The sequence below is a fragment of the Gymnoscopelus braueri genome (genome assembly GCF_963280865.1).
Source record: "Gymnoscopelus braueri genome assembly, chromosome: 12".
NCBI classification, from domain to species: Eukaryota; Metazoa; Chordata; class Actinopteri; order Myctophiformes; family Myctophidae; genus Gymnoscopelus; species Gymnoscopelus braueri.
In genome coordinates this window covers 15,568,797-15,589,287 of record NC_137614.1, presented here as the reverse complement: position 1 = coordinate 15,589,287, position 20,491 = coordinate 15,568,797, and the positions used below count along the sequence as shown (strand labels likewise).

At 42.0% G+C, this 20,491-nt stretch overlaps 2 protein-coding genes across 6 annotated transcripts; both read right to left on the bottom strand.

Moving 5' to 3' along the window:
* Positions 1-29: 29 nt before the first annotated feature.
* LOC308096356 (ataxin-7-like protein 2) lies at positions 30-11,871 on the bottom strand. 5 transcript variants are annotated; one of them, XM_080443777.1, is made up of 10 exons: positions 11,525-11,871; positions 9,269-9,337; positions 8,816-9,131; positions 7,967-8,214; positions 5,308-5,390; positions 4,761-4,963; positions 4,011-4,203; positions 2,679-2,800; positions 858-1,713; positions 30-483 (listed from the first exon to the last, which is right to left on the bottom strand). In XM_080443777.1, the coding sequence occupies exons 1-10, from the start codon at positions 11,736-11,738 to the stop codon at positions 466-468; spliced, it is 2,322 nt and encodes a 773-aa protein (XP_080299903.1). In that variant the 5' UTR covers positions 11,739-11,871; the 3' UTR covers positions 30-465. The 5 variants fall into 5 exon arrangements, with proteins under 5 accessions (XP_080299903.1, XP_080299904.1, XP_080299905.1 ...); XM_080443778.1 differs by having other exon boundaries at positions 4,011-4,200; XM_080443779.1 differs by having other exon boundaries at positions 4,011-4,185.
* Positions 11,872-13,247: 1,376 nt separating this feature from the next.
* Positions 13,248-17,465, bottom strand: sypl2b (synaptophysin-like 2b). Its single transcript, XM_080444670.1, has 6 exons — positions 17,314-17,465; positions 17,092-17,169; positions 16,282-16,400; positions 15,881-16,085; positions 15,213-15,416; positions 13,248-14,878 (listed from the first exon to the last, which is right to left on the bottom strand). The coding sequence occupies exons 1-6, from the start codon at positions 17,329-17,331 to the stop codon at positions 14,741-14,743; spliced, it is 762 nt and encodes a 253-aa protein (XP_080300796.1). The 5' UTR covers positions 17,332-17,465; the 3' UTR covers positions 13,248-14,740.
* Positions 17,466-20,491: the final 3,026 nt, after the last annotated feature.

The following is a 20,491-nucleotide window of genomic DNA, read 5'->3' as shown; positions in this document are numbered from 1 at the left end:
TTACCACACCAGAGCGGTTTTAGGGACAATTAGTTTTAATGGATTTACCATACTGACATTTCAATTTAGCAGCATAATGGATAGGTTGAGGTATTTCTATTGTCATACATAATCAGTAATCAACAGAACCATTCAGCCACGTACAAAAAGAGAACAATTGTAATAATACAGTGTGTCCACACACACACACACACACACACACACACACACACACACACACACACACACACACACACGACAAACAGTTACTGTTACCTGATGAATTGTGCTTAAAGACCAGAACATGTGCACACATGATTGTGAACATACGACACAGACATGCATGCACAGACACACTCATTCATTCATACATACATACATACATACACACACAGACATACACACACACACACACACAGTGCTGGCAGTAGCTTTAGCCTGCAAGATAGGCTTCTTCTCCAAGTCGTCGTTTTAAGGCAGGCTCCCTTAATGATGAAGTTTTGTCTGCCAAAACAGAGAGAACAACATTTATCAGATACAAATACTTTCAACATAGACCCAAAAAGTTGCATGTATAAGTTCAATTGATGAACTTATGCAGAAAGAATGCTGCATCTAAATGTGAAATGTGATCACAATATATAGTAGTACTGTAGGCTAGGCAACATTTCTGTAAGAGGAATATGTTACGTTCAAAATTGAGATATTATTATTGTATAAACTAATTGTATAAACCAGGCCTTTACAACTTAACAGATTAACAGCTAAATTATATTTCATAATGAATATAACCTTGTGTGGAAATGTTTTACAGTATTTATTCTGTTTAGTTTGTAGTGTACTGGTATTTAAAATTGCCATTGAGTGTGTCTACTCACTCTTTGGGGGTCTATAGTCTTCTCCATGCCCTGAGACAGCACACCACCCATGTTCTCCCCCTTCCATGAGAACAGGCTGGAGTGGGAGGTGGCTGACCTGGGGGTTCTGATCAGGGAAACATTAGATGGTGGTAATCCATCACTGGTCTTCCGCCTCTTGGCCAGCCGCCTGTGGTCAAAACCCACCACTCGGCCATAAACCCCTGGGGGTCTCCCCCTTCGGCGCGGCGAGGGATGGGGCGGATGGAAGGGTGCGGGGAAAGGGGAACGATTGCCCACACCTGGCAAGCTTGAGTGTCGGCCTGATAAGTGTGGTGGCTGAGAGGGGCATGGCTTCTTTCTTGGCGAGATGGTGCCGTTGATTGGTCCTTGAGAGGAGGGGGAGGGATAGGCCCTGGAGGGGGAGGGCGGCGGGCCCTTCTCATGGAGGTTCTGCTCCCTGATGTGTTTGGATGACTGGTCCTCAGCGCAGCTGCGTGAAGGTTTAGCAGCTTTCTCCACTGTGCCGGCAGCTTGTAGTAGCTCCAGCTCCCTCAGCCGAGCTTTGCTGGGACGCCCGATGGGATTGCGCTGGCGGCCGTGGCTAGCAGAGAGAAGGGTGGAGGAGGGTGGTTTGGTGCTAGGAGGGTTGCTCCGACTGCTCTTAGTCCCTGATTGCCCTGAGGAGGAGGTGGAGGAGCAGCTGTCCTTGCCGGCAGCTCTGTGGAGGAGGGAGGAGTTGGAGGCAGGAGGAGGACACCTGAGTGAGGAGCCGGTGAGAGGCGATGATCTGGCTCCTCTCCTGACAGAGGACCGAGCAGCACTGTTGGATGTAGTATTGTGTCGCCTGAGACCTGTTGACACTTGAGGTATTTTCCTGTATGCGAAAGCAAAAAAAAAGGTTTTATTCGCTTCTTGGTGTGCTACCAAAACACTTATGAATCTTAACGTATTTGGAACAGTAGAAAGTAACCTCTTCTTAGCTTGCTTTGCGCAGTGGCTGTAGCCGCCAGGGCAAATGCTAACTTGCCAATTTGCATTACTGCCCGCCAAACACACCCAAATACACTTTAAAAATGATGTTTTACTGCTGTAGTACAGTACTACGAAAAGAGCACACATTTCCACAAAGCATAAGACAAATCTTGGTTACTGAAGTTCTAACACTTCATGATGGAGAAGCCAATGCCATACATTCCCTCTAATAAAGCCACCAAATGGGTACCATTCTACCAACAAATATCTTTAGGGTGCTTCCATCATGTTTATGTAAAATGGCCCTTTTCGCAGAAGTCATTTTGACAGGTAAACACAGCTGTAGGTAATAACCATAGTACTAGGTAATAACGTTTCATTGTGGATGAGATAAATGTAGGTGTTCCTCTGTGCCACCACCCACCATCAAGTCAACTATACAGTAGCTGTCCATTATGGCACAGTAACACCTACATGGAAGTGAAACCCACCCAAAATTCATGTTATCATCTTCAGTTGTGTTTACCCATCATAATACTTGGACGTTTTATCTATCGACACAGATAATTTCCTGTAAAGATTAGCAGTGCATTTCATGGACTTTAAATTAAATTAGTTTAAAAGGCAAGAAACAAACAAACAAACAAACAAACATAAAAGGCAATGAAAGGTAAATGAGATACTGCATTGCTGCAAAGTTTCATGTTTCAACAGTATTCTCAGCCGTCTTGGTTTTTTGGAAAATCTAAATTTCACTACTGTTAAAAATAAATAAATAAGAGCTGTAAGTGACAAAGGTTGAATTAATTGAACTCGCTTTACATTTGGAAACCATTCTCATGAACAGATGTAAGGGACGACACTTACTTCCACAAGTGAGCGCTTATGTGGTGCTCCACCATGGCACTAAGGGCAAACCGAAGGTGATGCAACCGCCGGTCAAAGGTGAAGATGCTACAACCCAAGGTGTGGCTTCCAAAAGTGCATAGCTGCCAAAGAGAGCGATTGAAATTATGTAATTTATGTCAGCATCACGAAAAGGTAGCCCTAAGTGTAACGTTGAAGCACTGACTTATCAAATCAAACATCTTATTATCTTGGGTGATTACAGCAACTGTATATAGAAGATAAGACTTATTTTGAGACAATAAAGCTTATCTGAGTAACACGTATACTGTGAAGTGAAAACCTGCCACTTCTGAGTCAGGACATCAGTCAGCTGAAAGGTGTGAAAAACTTGCTGTAGGCACGCTCTCTACACATTGCATTGTACTGACTGTGGGGCTGATGGTCTTGTTGTACGCCTGTGTGAGCAGTATCATTTATTGTGCAAAGAATCATGTACTGGGATGGGACTCATGGGATGTAATATTAAGTCAAAACAAGTGGTATGTTAACAGAGAAACGATCGCTTTTGTATTCTACATAATGCGGTAGGTTTCATTTTGCTTTGCCTTCTCTTTTAAAATTAACAAAAGGCTTTGCTCTTAACCTGCAGATGATAAAGAGACATCTAGAAAACCACACAGTAGTGGAAATAATTTCCAATACAACAGATGACTGTTTAAGTTTATGCACACTGTTCATCTTCACTGATGTCAGTTCAGTTGTGCACAGGCTGTACGGTTGTGTAGCAGCAGTACCACATATTGACAGAGCTAGTCACTCTGGCTGAACAAGTAAACACTAACAGCGCACGAGAGAGCACTACCCCCCTCCGCACCCTCTCTCCGAGTGACAGCGACTGGGTATTTTTCAGTCAGGTATGCGATGCCTCACCACCAACGATGGCCTTTATACATTGCACACACTACAACAGATTTTCGGCCACAGACGTGTATCAACACTAATTAACGCAAACATTGGCCTGGTGTGTGCAGGGCTTTAAGGCCTCCACAGACCAAGCCGCTTTGTTCTGACTGTGATCAGATCGAGTGACGTTAGGTGACGTCTCATGTTGAAGCGTTGCTCCAAACACACTGAATAGACTATTGCACAACAATACCATGGTGTATAGAGGCCTTTAAAAGATGTGGTCATTACTGCCATGGCACCATGGCTCTTATCACTGGTCATTTATTTAGGTGATCCAGGATGTGAAGCTAAACAAATGGCCTAGTTGTAAGTCGCTATATGTCAGCTATATACCAAACATTTATTGTAAAGTATTCAAGTATTCTTGCAGGTTTTGGTACCCACCCCGAGAGGTTTTGGGTGCCAGGGTGTGGCGGGCAGGTCCCTGGCCGCCTCCTGTTCCTCTCCCTCGCTCTCCTCACTCGACAGGAGGCTCTGGTTGAAGGGGTATGGAGGCTGTATCTCCACTTCCACAGCACCGTCTCCATCCTCCTCCTCTGGATTACTCTCCAGTGACTCCCTGCTGGGGGAATGCCTGCTGGTAAGCCGTATAGGGTGCCAATGAGAGAATAGGACTGGTACAGTATAGCGGTGTAGTTACACAGGATGAAGAGGCAGGGTTCAGTAGGACAACGTGCTAGCAGGGTGCCCCTGATCCTGTTATCCCATCAGAATTTTTTATGTTTAGATTGCAATGGAACTAAATGTACAGATTCATCTTTGTCAGACAATGGTCAGACTTTTCTTTCTAATGGCATTGGCAACAGGCATTAATAAACCAGGGGACCCAATGACAAGGGTTGGGAACCACCATTTTAGGGTTAACCGCTTAACCCCTATACGTCTCCCAGGCCTCTATACTAGGCTCTCTCCTCTTTTTGCTGTACACTAAATATCTTGGCAGAAAATAGCCAATCTACAAGCTCACATCGCATCACATTTTGACAGGCTGTGATCTGATATTTTCTGATATTTTCACCAAATGTTCAGCCCAGAATAGTGATGCTAGGGTTGTGGTTAAACACTTACAAAAGAAACATTACACATTGCTGCTGCTGGTCAGGCGTCTAAGTACCATTTGTGTAGCTCTCGTACCTGAGGATGGGGCAGCTGCTGCCACGGTTGCGTTTGTTGAGTTGGGGTGGTGATGGCTCTTCTTCGGGGGCTTCCGAATGTGATGGAGAGTCTATCAGTGCGTGGGAGTCCTGGCCTTTAGACCCTGCCCGTTGTTCCAGTACAAGCTGGTCAAAAGTCTTACTCCTGCCCACCACTTTACGCCGCTGGTGGATGGAATGAATCTACAGAAGAAATAAGGTGGGGAAAAAAGGGACTGGGTTTATTTGTCTTTAAAACCACTTATAATCTGTGCTATATCGCATTAGCGATATCAGTCATTGTGTGTGTGTGTGTGTGTGTGTGTGTGTGTGTGTGTGTGTGTGTGTGTGTGTGTGTGTGTGTGTGTGTGTGTGTGTGTGTGTGTGTGGTCCACATCTGTAGCAATAGAGTTTAGCCAATTAAACCCTCTACTTTGTGGACCAGGGTCCCCAAGGGGGACGCTATGAAATGCCCAGCATAGGGACGCTAAGATTTATGTGGCTAAAAAGGCCATGAGGGAAAGTGAGGAGGCACTGAGAGAGTTTACATTGCACATAAGCTGGCGGGTGCACAGCTTCTTCCTTTCTGGATCCAACACGCCGCAGTGTTTGTCCAGGTCACATTCTTTCTCTGGGGAAAGAAAACAAACACAGTAGCTAGTCAGCATGCAGAACCAACAAGACATCACAGACAGTCAGATGTTCTATGATGGCTGGGTTGGGCCTCTGAGGCATGAGACAATCTGACATTTTCATTTCATGATTATACTGGCCAAAATAATTGTGATTCATGATATTATCCCGATAATGATCAAATTAGGCTTAGGTGCTGCAAGGATAGCAGAATGAATGCAAAAAACAAGGTCCCCTTGCTAAATTAAAGGATAAAAAAAAGAAATAGCAAAATTGTTCGAGTTTGGTCTTTCAATATTTTTATGTCCAACTAATATAATGGTTTCACAATTGTGAAACCATTTTAGTAAAAATGGGAACAACACTGTGGCAGTCTCATGTCATCAAACAGTGCTGCTAGTCTTGTGGCTTAAAGAGTGAGACGTGCCAAACCTTGGTCAGGACTTTGGTCAATCTCGGTTGTTTTCAATGTTGATTTGATTTGGTCCTTTTCAAGATAGATTTGTGATTTTTTTTTAGCATGTTCACTTTTTCTGGATTTAGTTGTGCTCGTAGAGGTGTGAAATGTGAAAAGTTTAGCAAGCAAAGTAGCATGGAGCCCTGGTCAGACAACTGCGTCAGAAGCACCAGCTTCCCCTTTCACAGGAAAAACGGGGCAAAGTGTATCGTTGCAGTGTGTTATAGTCACTGAGGCGTGTGAAGTCTGACGTGTGTGAAGTGCCGGGTTCAACATTGGTGAACCATGACCAGGTTCCAACCATAGACTGTAAAAAGAATGGACAAAGCCAGCCATTCGTTCCTTTAACTTCCGGTCCCGAAATGCTACCGGAAACGACTGCTATAGGCTGAAACCGCAGCAAGGGCGGGTCTTCACTCGGTAGAACCAGTAGAAACCCAAGAAACATACCCTACTTTATCATTCATTTTTTAATTCATGGGACCATAATTTACTAAACGCATTTCATGATGATTTCAAAAAGACTTTAAACTAGCGATTGAAAACATAAAGCGTTTATGGAAAGGTTTACTAAGGTAATAAAATCAAGTGTAAAGTTCGCCCAAAACCTCAACTTATACACTTATATTGAGATTATAATGTATTGCGACCGGTAGAAGGTGAAATAGAAACATCTGCTGGGCCATTAATAGGAACAGCACTCTGTAAGAGAACCCGGAAGAGAGCTTCAATTCTCCTTGGTTCAAACCAACAGTACAGAAGCGCTGCTCGTTGACCACACTTGGCAGCCATTTCGCTTTCTTTCAGTGAGCCCAACGCAAAACTAATTACACAGGAAAACTAGCACTCCTGCCAGCACTGACTACAGTCCCGCAGGATAACATGGGAAATGGATGCATCCGACAGATCAGCTTGCATTTCAGATGAGTTGACTACACGACACGTCTGATGCAGATGTCTGACTGGGGCTCAAGGCTGGACTCGCATCAGCTTCCCCGTTCACTTACATTATATGGGAGAAAAGAGGCGGAGTGTCACGTTGCGTCACATTGACGGCTTTGAAGTGTGGGGTTCAACATTGGTGAACCTTGACCACACGCCAGCCAATAGCACAGAAGCACCGTGCGTTGACCCCTCTTGGCAGCCATTTTGCTTGTAATTTTCTTTCAGCGAGCCAACACCACAACATAAGTCAAATGAACTACACAGGACAACCAGCACTCCTGCCGGCACTGCCCACCACCCACAAGATAACATGAGAAATGTTGTTGAAATGAGCGCGTCTGAAGCATCGGCTTGCATTTCAGATGTGTTGGCTGAAGCGCACGCGTAAAAGGTCCTTACACATCGGGGCGATTTTTTTCATGCGAATAATACGTTTTTTTTTAAAACCTTATAAAGTCAATGCAAGCTTACATGGAGCGAAAAAGCGTCTTTTAATTATTCGGAACGAGTCCGAATTTTGCGTATATTCGCAAATTCGCCGGTGTGTAACCGCCTTGAGTCCAGCCTAAAAGCACACAGCTAAGCCTGATTTTCCGTTTTCAGGCATTGAAATGAGCTTGCCCTGAGAGATAAAAAAAAACAAAAGGGTTCCCAGGTTGACTGGCACTTAAAGGGGCATGAAACCTGTTTTTGAAGTTTGTTTTCTAATTCAGGTTAAAAAGTATAGCAGCAGCAGCAGGGTAAACATATGGCTGACCTTATAGTACACCTTGACGTAAGCAACACAGCTGCAGCTAATCAAATACATAATGGGTGCCTTTAAGATGTGTCAATAAATACTGTCTATGCTTGGCTGCACATTGGCACACCCATGACTCTGGGCACACCTCTTACGCACCCATTATTTACTAGCCTGCCATATTCTGCTTGAATTCCTTAAAAGCTATTGCCTATTGGACCACAGTGGAAACAAGCCCCTGGGTCTTTTTGTGTTATCCTTTTAGCATAACATTTGACTGTACTACCTGTACTGTTAACAATCTTGTTAATAAAGTATTCAATCAATCAAGGATGGGGAATATTTATTCATTGAAAAACTTACTCTATATACAACCTCTATGTAAAAAACACAAAAAAAGACAGACCGCCTTTGTGCATCACAGTTAACTTACTGCAAACTTTTTTGTAAGTGCGGCTGTAAGTCTTCGGGATGGGCAGAGGATTGTGTTGAAAATCTGATGGCCTAGTCACAGGCTTCTGCTGTGTGAGTTTCTCTGAGGTGGTGGAGGATGAAGAGGAGGAAGAGAGTGCACCAGGAGGTAGAGGTTCTGTTTGCCAGGGAGGAACTCTGGGACAAGGAGCAGAGGAATATGTAGGTGATGGAGCGCTCTCCTGAGGTAACTTGTCCACTGGAGGTACACTGTAGAGGGAAATGGAAAAATAAAATGCAGGGTTCATTATATTAGAGCTGGGTGGTATGAGTGGACCAAATGTTAATATATTATGTCTCGATATTGTCACACTCTCTAAAGTGCCATAATAAACAAAAGACTGAAGAGTTAATGCGTCTACTTAAGCTTATGACTTCATCTGACTCTTTGTTCATCCTCTCAGCCAATACTCTCCTGTCTCCACCCCACACCAGTTATCCGAGCCCCCCCAACAGAGGAATAACATAATGGACAAAGCTTTGTTTTACTAGGTATTGTTACATCTTCACATTGAGCACTTAATTGGTATGTTTAGTGATTTCAGACCTATATACGATTTGCCTTTTACACAATGTACCACAACCTGCAGTACTTAGATCCACAGAGAATATTGGCTCGAGAGCCAGCTGTTGCTTTAAAACAACGAGATTTCTTGCCTTTTTCTGCCAACAAACCGTCCACACAGGGTATGTCAAAATATCTCGACTGTTGACTCAGTCTGGAGCTAATATTCTAACTACTACCGACATGCAAAAGTGACAAAATAGGTCTTTATAAATAACGCGCCAATGATGCAGAATGTGAACTTACCTGACCACCTCCTTTTGAACTTTAGCGGGTCTGTCTTGGGGGACAACTAGTGCTGCCAAGGGGGCTCCAGACCCTTGGTATTTGCCGTCCTTTTGCCTCTCTCTCGCAGAGCGAGACAGAATTGAGGAGGACCGGCCAGTCCTAGGTCGCTGCTCAGGGGCCGAGGTGGGGTACTGGCTGAAAAGCTTAGTGACAGGCCCATGTCGCCTCTCACAGTGCATTTCAAAGGCCTGGGGTTTGACCAATTGACCACAGTGACTGCACACCACCAAGTAGAAGTCATCATATGTTGGGCAATGGCCATATATGGGCATATCTGTGTAAGAAAATATAAGGTACAGAAGTTAAATACTTGTCAGAGGACTGACTACACCACTAGGAGTGGTCCTATATACTACTCCCAGTGATGTACTGACCAAGTTATTGAAAGACTTTCAACAGCAGAACCCTCACCCTCTTTCCCAAGGGTCATGGTGTCTGTGCGTTTCTTTCCATACTTGCTGCATTCTTCCACATTCAAGCCTGCTTGATGCAAAGACATTCAGTGTTAATGGTTGCCTGGTAGTATGCCATTCTATGCCAGTGGTTCTCAGATATTTCCATGTCAAGGACCCCCAAATGCATTTGGCCGCGGAGCACGGACCCACATTTGAGAAGATTTTGTGCCAGGTACCCCTGGCCGGCCCGCCATAAGAGGTTTTGACAATATCTTTAAAAAATAGCCAGTCTACAACCTCACAACGCGTTGTGATCAATCTGCTATTTTCGAATAGTCGAAAAGTAAGGGCTTTAGGTTTGGAAACAGATCCTCATTTTGCTGGGGACCCCAGTGATCCACAGATGGACCCCACTTTAACGGTACGTTTTAACAGCGGGCGACTCTCGGGCGATCACCGGCGACATCGTCCAAAAGATAAAGAAAGTCTATGAGAGCCGGCGACTACTGGCGATAGGGCGATGGGCGATGAAAAGATGGATTTTCTTTATCTTTTGGACGATGTCGCCGGTGATCGCCCGAGAGTCGCCCGCTGTTAAAACGTACTGTAAGGACGGTATAGGTGACAGGATAGGTGAGTGGGCACCTCTGTTATTTTTCCAAAATGTTAAATATTAAAATTTAAGTTTTAAAGTAAAGTATACATGATTAGAACATACTTAAACATTCGACAATTAAGGTCTAATATTTCTAAAATTGCTACAAAACCTCATTTTGGGGCATGAACAAGAAGTTGAAGGATGAATGAGTACTATGCGTGTTCACATCATGTATACTTTCCATTACTTAACCCTCGTAGGGTCCTCGGGTCCTTTTGACCCGGTTTAACATTTTCAACATGAATTAAACGTATGTAAAAAAAAATTGTTCTCTATGAAACTTCTTCTATTTGCCTTATTTACTGTACTAAACATGTGATATGAAAATGAAAATTTTCATGAAAATGAAAATGAAAATTTTCACACAGGGCCTTCGGGTCAAAGTGACCCGAAGGCCCTGGGTGTGACTAAAACACGAAGACCCTACGAGGGTTAAGACCATTTTTCTTTTTTTTCTTCTTTTTCTTTACATTTTGGACAAAATAGCCAATTTTACATTGAGGTGCCCAGATGTCCCTAGTGCCCACATATCCTGCTGTATCCTTGAGGACCAGTGTTCTATGCCATTATGAACTAGGTAGCCACTTAGTAAGTGAAGGGGCACACACTCAAATGGGCAAAACACCAACTATGAACATTTTGTTATTTAGCCGAGCCCTGGCTGACTGGCACTATTGTTTAGCAGTTAGCTGGCCAAATCCCTTAAGTAGTGTTGTTGATGGTGTACGTGATTTGCTAGCTAGTTACACCTGTACTCATTGTGGCTGCGTCTGGTGCCTCACACACAGTATGTAGAGTTGTTTAGTAACAGCAAAACATGTCGTTGGTTGTCTTGGTTGTTGGCTGGTAGGGTACCCTCGCTAACTGGTAGCTTTATCAAATGATTTGGAGTCAACTCCTCCAGGGCTATTAGCCCTGATACATGACTGTCAATGTGTCATTTCATGACAGTCATGGATGAACTTCAACCTGGTGTTTGCACATTTTCCATTTACGGTCCGTACATCTACATAAACGTTCAGATTTCAAATATAAAGTGCTGATCACATGGCCACGGATGTTACAATTATGTACGGGCCCTCAAAAGTACCCGTATATTCCATATTGTTCAATAAAATTAAAAAGCATTTTAATCTGATCCATCCGGTCATTCTCTTCGTATTTCTTCCATATGCTTTCAACTACGCGACCCTATCGGTTGGAAAGTGTATTGCACTCTGATACATCATAACTCTATGGGAAAATGGCAACCGATCGGATTAAAATGCTTTTTATTGAACAATACGGAAGATACGGGTACTTCTGAGGGACCGTACATAATGCTAACATCTGTGGCCATGGGGGTATATTTTAGATCTGAACGTTTATGTAGATGTACGAGTCGTAAATGGAGAAAGTTCAAACACCAGGTTGAAGTTCATCCATGACGGTCGTGACAGAAGACCGTCGCGTGATCTATGCCTACCAGCGCTAGGACCCAGCGGGTCTTTTGTTTGGGTTGCGCTTTTTAATGTTACATTCAGGGACAGCGCTTCGCTGCAGAAATAAATCGCAGAACAATGACATCATGATGTGACAAAAAGACTCTTTGGAGCTGGGGGGATGATGACTCACCTTCAGATGATAAACTATTAGCCCCATCTACCCAGGAACTCCAATTTAATCCTACAAAATCGTCGAGGTTGGGATTTCGCCGATCCAAAGCGGCCATTGCTGCTGCTCTTGCGCGTTCACGAGTTGACACCATCAGTTCACGCCACGACCACGCGCATCCGAACCGCGTCATCATGAAATTCGTGCACAGGAAGAAGCAGCTGAACTGAAGCATATTGGTGCAAGATAAAGATAAGGTGCACTGCTGTTATATCATCACAGCATATATAAATATAATATACATACAAATATACAAATGTGTCATGTATATACATACAAATGTGTCATATATATACATACAAATGTGTCATATATACATACAACTGTGTCATATATATAGATACAAATATATCATATATATACATACAAATGTGTCATATATATTTACAAATGTGACACACACACACCAGCCGGGCAATTCCCACTAGGACTGGTAGGTAGGGCATCGTTAATGGCAGAATCAACCTTCTTGACATATGGGCTTCTACTCCAGGCACAGTATTTGGCTGCAAAGACCAGGGCTTGCGTGGAGATTAGTAGTGTCCTGGCGGAAACACCCCAGGTCGTGCAAGCGAGGTGGCAGATAAATGAGACCCTTGATATCACTTTGGCCTCCACTTCTACCTGGTGTCATTGTAGGACAGTGTCCTATCCAGGTGAGCACCTAGATACTTGGGGCAGTTTGGACTTGCTGGTACTCCAGTTCCCTTTTCGCTTCACTGTTAAGATGGTATGCCACCATAATAAACTAGACCATGAGGCATGTCAATGGCCAGTCTTTGACAGAAAACCACTAATTTATAACAAATACAGCTCTTCCCTTTAATAATGTACATCATGACACAGAATGTTTTCAGAGATTGCAAATGGGACTCAGTTCTTCTGATCAAAGATATTGCTTTAATACTATAGCTAGTAGAGGTAATTTAAAAAAAGGCAAATGGGAAATGCATTTCATGAAGCCAAATTACAAACATAAAAAAAAAGTTTTAAAAAATAGCCAATTTGCCTTCCCGTATCACTAACTGGAGGTAGAAGAAAGGCACATAAGCTAAAATGCCTATTGTTGGCTAGTCAGCTAGTTATGAAGAAACACTTGATTAAATCATAACTATTAAGTTGTTAGAAAAATGTCATGCTATCTGAACCATAAAAAAAAACATTAAAAATCGACATACAGGACAAAGCGAAAAATGATATACATCAATCGAATTTATCTGTTAAATTCATTATGGCACAGCTCAATGGCACAATAGTTAGGTGGGGTAAGTGATTTTTTTGGGTCAAAACTTTTTTCTTGTTAAAAGGTTAAAGCACTATATTCTGATAGTATTCATTGCTATAGTGTTTGTTCAATAACAGGGGTCCAGGGGGGAGAGAACCCATCTATCAGCTTCAATTTTATATTGTTCCAGTTCCAATTGTGTCTGCTCATTTATTTGTGTCATGGCTTCCAATATCACTTGTTTATCCTGTATGAGTTCTATCTCCTAATTGGATACAATTGATAGCGACCTGAAAATACATTTTCTGTTTATTAAAGAGCTGGAGACAGGGACCATATTACTGAACAAACACTCAATGATTACTATCAGAATATATATATATATATATATATATATATATATATATATATATATATATATATATATATATATATATATATATATATATAATTTAACACTTATTTTAAGAAAGGAATATCACACTTACCCTACCTTTAATGAGTAACCCAATTTGTTTAAAGAAAATCTGCAAATTTGTATCAATAAGCACAATGTATGCCAATATGTAAAACAGATTAATTCAGAGCCAATTTGCTCTAAACTGATATATTGACTATGTATGATAGTTCAACCAAATATTAGTTACTCCAACACTGAGACAAGGAAAAGAAAGTGACCGTGAGACGATTCAATAATCCTGTTTGCCTGTTTTCTTTCAAGAAGGAAATGATCCAAATGAAAGGGTGATGCTGGCAGGGCACTGCGTCAGGCACCCGGAACTAGTGGCAAGCAAACTGACACTGTGGGAGCCAACCCAGGGCAAAGCCGGGAAAGGCAAATAGCATGTCACCTACGGTATCCTATGTAGATGCAACAACACTGCAGAGCTCAAGAGCCTTATGCTAGACAGAAGGGTGTGTAGAGCAGCGATTCAGGAGTCTAGAGATGGTGTTGGCTAGACTGCACTCTAGCTTCGCAAATCAAAATAGATCAAAATGCGATCACTAAAAACTAAATACAAAACTCACTTAAAGCTGGTAACTTTCACGACAGCCCTACCCAAGATTCCAACCCCAGTCCCCCACGCAAGTGCTCACATTTTTACCACTGAGATAAGCACACCTATACTCGGGGGATAAATTGGAATTTGACCTTCAGGCAGTACAACTTCTGAACCAGTAGTGTTCAGACCCTACCACAGGATCTACATTTTTCAACAGAAGAGCAGGGAGACCAAATTACAACCAGTAGTTGCTTTAGTTATATATATAGTTGTATTAACATACTCTTCCATACATTTTATTCACCAAAAATGTTAGTGGCACATTCAAGTTAACTGTAACTACACTTCCTGATGCCTACAAATTCCAACTTAAAATTAACTGGTTCAATTTGAATTTACATGTTTTAGTTGACATTGATTTAGTGTCTGCAACAAAAGCATTTAATTTTTTTTTTAATAAGTAGGTGTATTTTGTTTTCATTGATGAATGATAACACACTACTAGACCATACATTTGATAGAAAGTGCAAATAATACATTCGCTACATACCGTATGCAAATAATTGGATTCACCTGACATTGTCATGTTATATCACTATTAGGCTAACACAACACTTAAGGACTTCCATGACTTGTGTGTTAAACCCTGACATTTTCAGGGTTAAATTACAATTACAACTTTGTTGACTGCGTTTTGAATCAATACATTTTCCTACTTTAATGTAAGTATAAGTTGAGTTTCAACCAATACCTTCAGAAACGTATATGTAAAAAAAAAAAGAAAAAAAGACCTGAATACAAAAATGCAGCACTTCCAAGGAGAGCGACTCAATTTTGGAAATGCATACCGTATAATATAGGACATTTTCCTAAGAAGAGAGAGAGTACCAAATGGTTCAGTCAGTGCCACTATGCAAGTGACACCTATGAGATGAGAAAGCTGTGGCGTTACGATGGCCTGACTCCTCCCTCTGCATCTGCTGCATCTGCATCTGCAGGCTGGCTCTCAGACTTGTGGAAGGGTGTTTCCTTGAAAATAAACCAGCAGTTGCTACCCCACAATATGAGGTTGAGAAAACCAAAAATCTGCCAGAAGGGGGTTAAAAAAGAAGACAGAAATTTTTCAACATCTGAAGCCATTTTGCAAATGTATCACTTTAAGAATATTTGTTAGCATAGACCTAGAATGAAGATACCAAGTGTAGTACAGTGACGTCACAATCCATCATGTATAGCCTGTGGATTCATGGGGCTCTGGCATTACTACAAGCTACAGGCTACACACTGGAACCAAGCGTTTTTGCAGTTCAAGGACTCCAAGAATCTGAAGCACTTCTGCTAGATGACACTTAGTTGTGACATCATTGACAAATCCTTGGTGTCTTTATTCTTGGCATAGACCGAGTTGCACATAGCTTACCACAGAGGCGTTGAGTCGACCCATGTGAGGTACAGCACCTGAGGTGCACAGGTTAGGTGGGAGGATCTGGGGGTCCGTGCAGACTTTTAGAAGTGTTACAATGGTTGAAGGACTGGTGGCCCACTTCACATCAGTCAGTCCTTTGGCCCAGGCTGAGGATGACACCAACCACAGAAAGGCCAGGATTGCAGTGGCCAACAAATCCTGTTGGCAAAGAAGAGGCTAAAGGGCTCGGTACAAATCAATTAAATGCAGAAATTAGTCTGTGACAGTTTCAGTCTACTGTGAAGGCTGACTGTTGGGAGTTCAGAGGAATACACCCTCTCTCTAGTGTTTCATTTACACAATACTGCTAAATCCCCTTCTATGACCTTCCGCTGGTTCCAGCCTGTATGAAGCACAGCATAGAACATAAGCAGAAGCATAATCAACATCAAGAAAACAAATATTGCACACTTAAGATCCAATTAACACCATTTGTGACTAATGTCTGAGAAGGGCAAGCCAACTTGTATTCAATTACACTCACTGCCTTAGCTTAATTTGCACAGGAGCTTGGCACAAGCTCACACATTTATGCTAGCTTGAAAAGTTAAGTTATGTCTTTCTAACTCTTCACTATGCTAAGCAAACATAATCTAAACAAGAATAATTGAGAGCAAACTTACCACAATGGGGCCACGGCTAGACTCCCTGTACATGTGTTGGTAGCCCAGGTAGACGACCAGTGTGGCTGTGCTATAGAGAAAGGCGAACACTCCAATACAGACATAGAACTGAGCTGAAGACGAGTGATCTCCTGTCAGGTAGACATCAGTGGTGACAGTGCTATTGACTATACAGTCAGGGACTTTGTATGGATTCGCCAACAACCTGTGAGACAAGAAATACAATTAAGCATATAATCACCCTTAATCTTAATTAAACTTAAACGTTCAACCTGCCGTCCCCATTTTGGGCATGGCTATTCATTGTACGATGAAGTATAAAGAGCTTAAATCTGAAGTGCCATTTCAAATAAACTTCTAGTCTAGTATAGCATGACATTTACATTTATGTTTGCACACACCTGAAAGGGTAGCTGAAGATTGCAGTGACCGCATGCATTTCTTTATTGCCGCACAGCACATTGATGCTTGTGGTGCCAGTATAGCCCCCAGTGGTGGCAAAAGCAAATATAGAAAATACCTGGAACCAGACATATATAGTAAGTGAGGCTTGTTAGTACAGTATAGCTTAATGGCCACCAAAGTTGCCGTTGAACCACACACACCACTGAACATTAGACAGGAAATCCACCATCACAGGATGTCATCTGTGTGTGGTTAATACGGATATGCCATCACTTTTATATGGTATACTGTTGTTCATAACTGATGGTGCTTTTTGTTATGTTATTCTTACTCTGATTCCTAGTTTTTTTGTATAGCTACCCTTGCTGTATCTTACAGTACTTCTCTTACAGTATCTGTACCTTAACTCCTGTGCTGCCTCTGGCGAATGAATTTCTAGATAGTACTGTACATAGATTAAATCAAACAAAACAAACATATGCAATAGCCTACAATTTTCTTGCTAAACTAGCTGAATTATTTTATCATTCTGGAGCACAATGCCAGTTAGGCTCATATAGTAATTTCTAGAATAGTCCGTTTTATTTTACCATAGTTTCAAACAAGTTGTGTATAGCCTAAAACTTTACAACAATACCACGGATAAAACACTTTGAGAATAGTCTCTCTGTCCGAGCTTTACGTCACAAGACCCAACATGATAATCAATTTGGAAGGTATTCAACTGTGTGGGATGCACATTCTGCATAGGCTATAGTTATAGGCCATATGGTAATGGTAGAGATACAAAGAAACGAAACTCATACCCATTCGAGCAGTCTGATAAATGCCAACGGTTCTTTCAGCGGGCCCAGGTCGAGAGAGAACCCGGTCATCATAATTTTCTGATGATGAAAAATACACAATGTCAAGGCAGTGACAGATATGGGTATGTTACTTACAGCTAATAATAAGTCATACACAAAATGTGTTTGTCAAAAAGTGTGCAATCATTTTGCGCCACAGATCGCCTTCATTTTGTCGTTTACCTGGGCGACGCCTTCCATTTCTCCAGACAGAAATCTGCTGTGCTGTGAAGATGTGTTTACTCTAACGGTTCTCAATCTCTGGTTGTACTTCTGTAGGGCTTGTCAAACTTTTTTCCAACTTTCTTCTGCAGCAAGCGCTTCATCATAGTGGTTTACACGTGATCACTGGCGTTCTTAAAGTGACACACACACGGGGGAGGGGGGGCGCTGCTACAGAGCGTCGCCAGTGAAAGAGAGCGTCGCCAGTGAAAGCATAATCTATGATAGCCATGGATCACACGATGGTCGTCTGTCACGACCATCATGGATGAACTTCAACCTGGTGTTTGCACTTTTTCCATTTACAGCCCGAACATCTACATAAACGTTCACATTTCAAATATAAAGTGTTTACGCCATGGCCACAGATATTATAATTCTGTTCGGGCCCTCAGAAGTACCATTATCTTCCGTATTGTTCAATAAAAAGCATTTTAATCCGATTGGTGGCCATTTACTCCGTATTTTTTGCCAACTTTCAACTACAAGACCCTATCGGTTGGGAGGTGTATTGCACTCTGATACATCATAACTCTATGAAAAAAAATGAAAAAGAAAATGGCCACCAATCGGATGAAAATGATTTTTATTGAACAATATGGAAGGTACAGGTATTTCTGTGTGCCCGAACAGAATTTTAACATCTGTGGGCATGGCGTAAGCACTTTATATTTGAAAAAAAAAAATGTGTCGTAAATAGAGAAAATGCAAACACCCAGGCTGAAGTTCATCCATGACTGTCATAGCTAAATCTATGAGTGAAAGTAGGTTACGTAAATTGCGTCTGATTAGTGATTAGTGCTGTGCAAGTGCGCATTTACCAACTTAATAACGTGTTTTTTAATCATTTATTTAAGTGCCTTGTGACAGAAATGTGTTAAATGTTATTGTCAACTGTTTCTTTAAGTTCTCACTAATCATATTTTTATGAGGATGCCTGCCTGTGCTATTGCGTTGCGTCACGTATGTTTCATTGCTACCAACTGATAAAGAAAATTGAAAATATATTTGTTAGATCACCTCAGTTGCCATATTATAAATAAATAATGAATATAATATAAAATACGGGTGTGACGCTAACGACTCAATTGTGTTGTCAATCATCATGACATCAAAATAACATCCTTTATCAGATGCATTTCAACATTGAGCTATGACCTGGCATATACCACGAGAGGGCACCATTTCCTCATAAGGGGAAGTGCATCTCACCAAATTGGCCTTTTTCGCCCAGCGCAAGTGCATACATGCTGTTCATCCCATGACTCCCATAGTGCCCTCTATTAGGGTAATCTGATCCCATTCACACAGGCAGTGAATGTAGTAGATGGCCTCTCTGACACAATTACAATAGCATTAGCCCTGGCTCTTTTTCGGGGCTCACTGAGCAAGTTAAGCAACACTTGCTTCCATCCATCCCATAATAATAATCCAGGGCCTTCTGAAACACAACAAGTGGTCAGAGCAGGAACAGTTGAGCACTTGTAGGAAGCCAGTCTTCCCTGTATCACAGAGCACATCTCGAAGGAATAAAAGAGTGCCTTTGTTCTCCACCTTTTAATAGTTGGCTGGGCTGCCATGGGGGAGGGGTTGCCACTGCATTGTCCCTTTGCAGAGGAATGCTGCTGTGCAGAATACTGCTTACTAGAGTGGATGGCAGGAACAGAGGATTAAGGGATACAAGGGATAGATATTCTGACATATCTAAGTCATATTATAACATTTAAATGATAAGTCATTAGTGTGAGATCAATACATGGTTTACAGAAACAGGCTCAACTTGTTCAGCAACCTTTTCTTTTTTCGTATCATGTCATCACACCAAACTTGTCAAACCGGTGGTACCACCCCAAAGGCTAATAGACATGACAATCAGAGTTCCATCTTCTCCTTAGATACCACCAGTGTGGTGCTATCAATTATCTGGCTAGTGTGAATGTGTGGCTCTCTCCCACCGTGGCGTTTCCCACCCTCTAGTCTAGGAGGCCAGCAGGTCTATTACAGAACTATAATATGACTCAGCAGCAATCCACAAGAGAGTCAAACAGAAGTGGTAAATGGTTCTCATTGGCCTAGAGCTATACTGTAGGTTGTTAGGTGTTGTTTTTTTCCTTCACCACATGACCGGTAGTCATGGGTTCCTTTGGCACTGGGACTCTCCATCCCATCACATGCACAACTTTAATCAAGTACATAATTTGTCTCACTGTAATCTGCAAAATGGATCAATTTAATTTGGAGACTCATTGCATTTCTTTTACACACACAGATACACAATTAAGCAAGGGTTAATTTTCTTCAACAGATATCCTAGCCAGTGTTCAGATACTAAATAGGATATATAACTGTATTAGGATAAGAGTGAGACAATTTGTCTGCTGAAGGATAATCTGTTGCCTCACACACACACACACACACACACACACACACACACACACACACACACACACACACACACACACACACACACACACACACACACACACACACACACACACACACACACACACACACACAGCAGCAACATAGTGTCAAGCAGTACTCATAACAATAAATACAGGCCAGCATGAAGTGGCGTCTTGATTCTATAATATTCTGATTGTCAGAACACAATAAGGCCAAGGCTGAATGATACCCTCACATCATTTACACCCTGCAAAAAAAGAGAAAACAGCTACAAGGCTGTTCAACAACCCTGACCAGTCTTGTTGATCTAATTCTAATGGGCTGGTTTGTTGGTTTAGGAAGGTTTTGGACACCTGGGCAGGATTGCTGGTCAAGCTGCAAGCTGGGCTCGGGTGGTCACGTATTGGTCTAGCTCTCCATTGACAACATCAGATCTATTCTTCTAGCTGGCCGACCAGCTCAACCAGCTAGACCAGCTCAACAAGCCAAACTGATGTTATACGTATTTTACAGAATGTCCCATTTCACAAGTTTCCAAATGTATAAAATGTATTTGAAAATAGCAGATCTACAAGCTCACAATGTGTCGCATCTTGATGCATTGTGAGCTTGTAGATCGGCTATTTTCAAATGGCTGAAATGTATATGCTGAAGTGGCTAATGCTTGTTTTGTAATAATAATCTAAATCTACAAAGTAGGCTAACTAGTAACTAAAGTTTTCAAATAATTGTA

What these genes read in the sequence shown, in the direction of transcription:
- LOC308096356 (XM_080443777.1), bottom strand. Translation starts at nt 11,738, where the DNA reads ATGCTTCAGTTCAGCTGCTTCTTCCTGTGCACGAATTTCATGATGACG. An exon ending in CATGACCCTTGGGAAAGAGG is followed by an intron (nt 9,132 to 9,268) that starts GTGAGGGTTCTG and finishes TTTCTTACACAG; the next exon opens with ATATGCCCATATATGGCCAT. An exon ending in AGCAGCTGCCCCATCCTCAG is followed by an intron (nt 4,204 to 4,760) that starts GTACGAGAGCTA and finishes ACGGCTTACCAG; the next exon opens with CAGGCATTCCCCCAGCAGGG.
- sypl2b (XM_080444670.1), bottom strand. An exon ending in TTATCAGACTGCTCGAATGG is followed by an intron (nt 16,401 to 17,091) that starts GTATGAGTTTCG and finishes GTCTGGTTCCAG; the next exon opens with GTATTTTCTATATTTGCTTT. An exon ending in GTCGACTCAACGCCTCTGTG is followed by an intron (nt 14,879 to 15,212) that starts GTAAGCTATGTG and finishes CCCTTCTGGCAG; the next exon opens with ATTTTTGGTTTTCTCAACCT.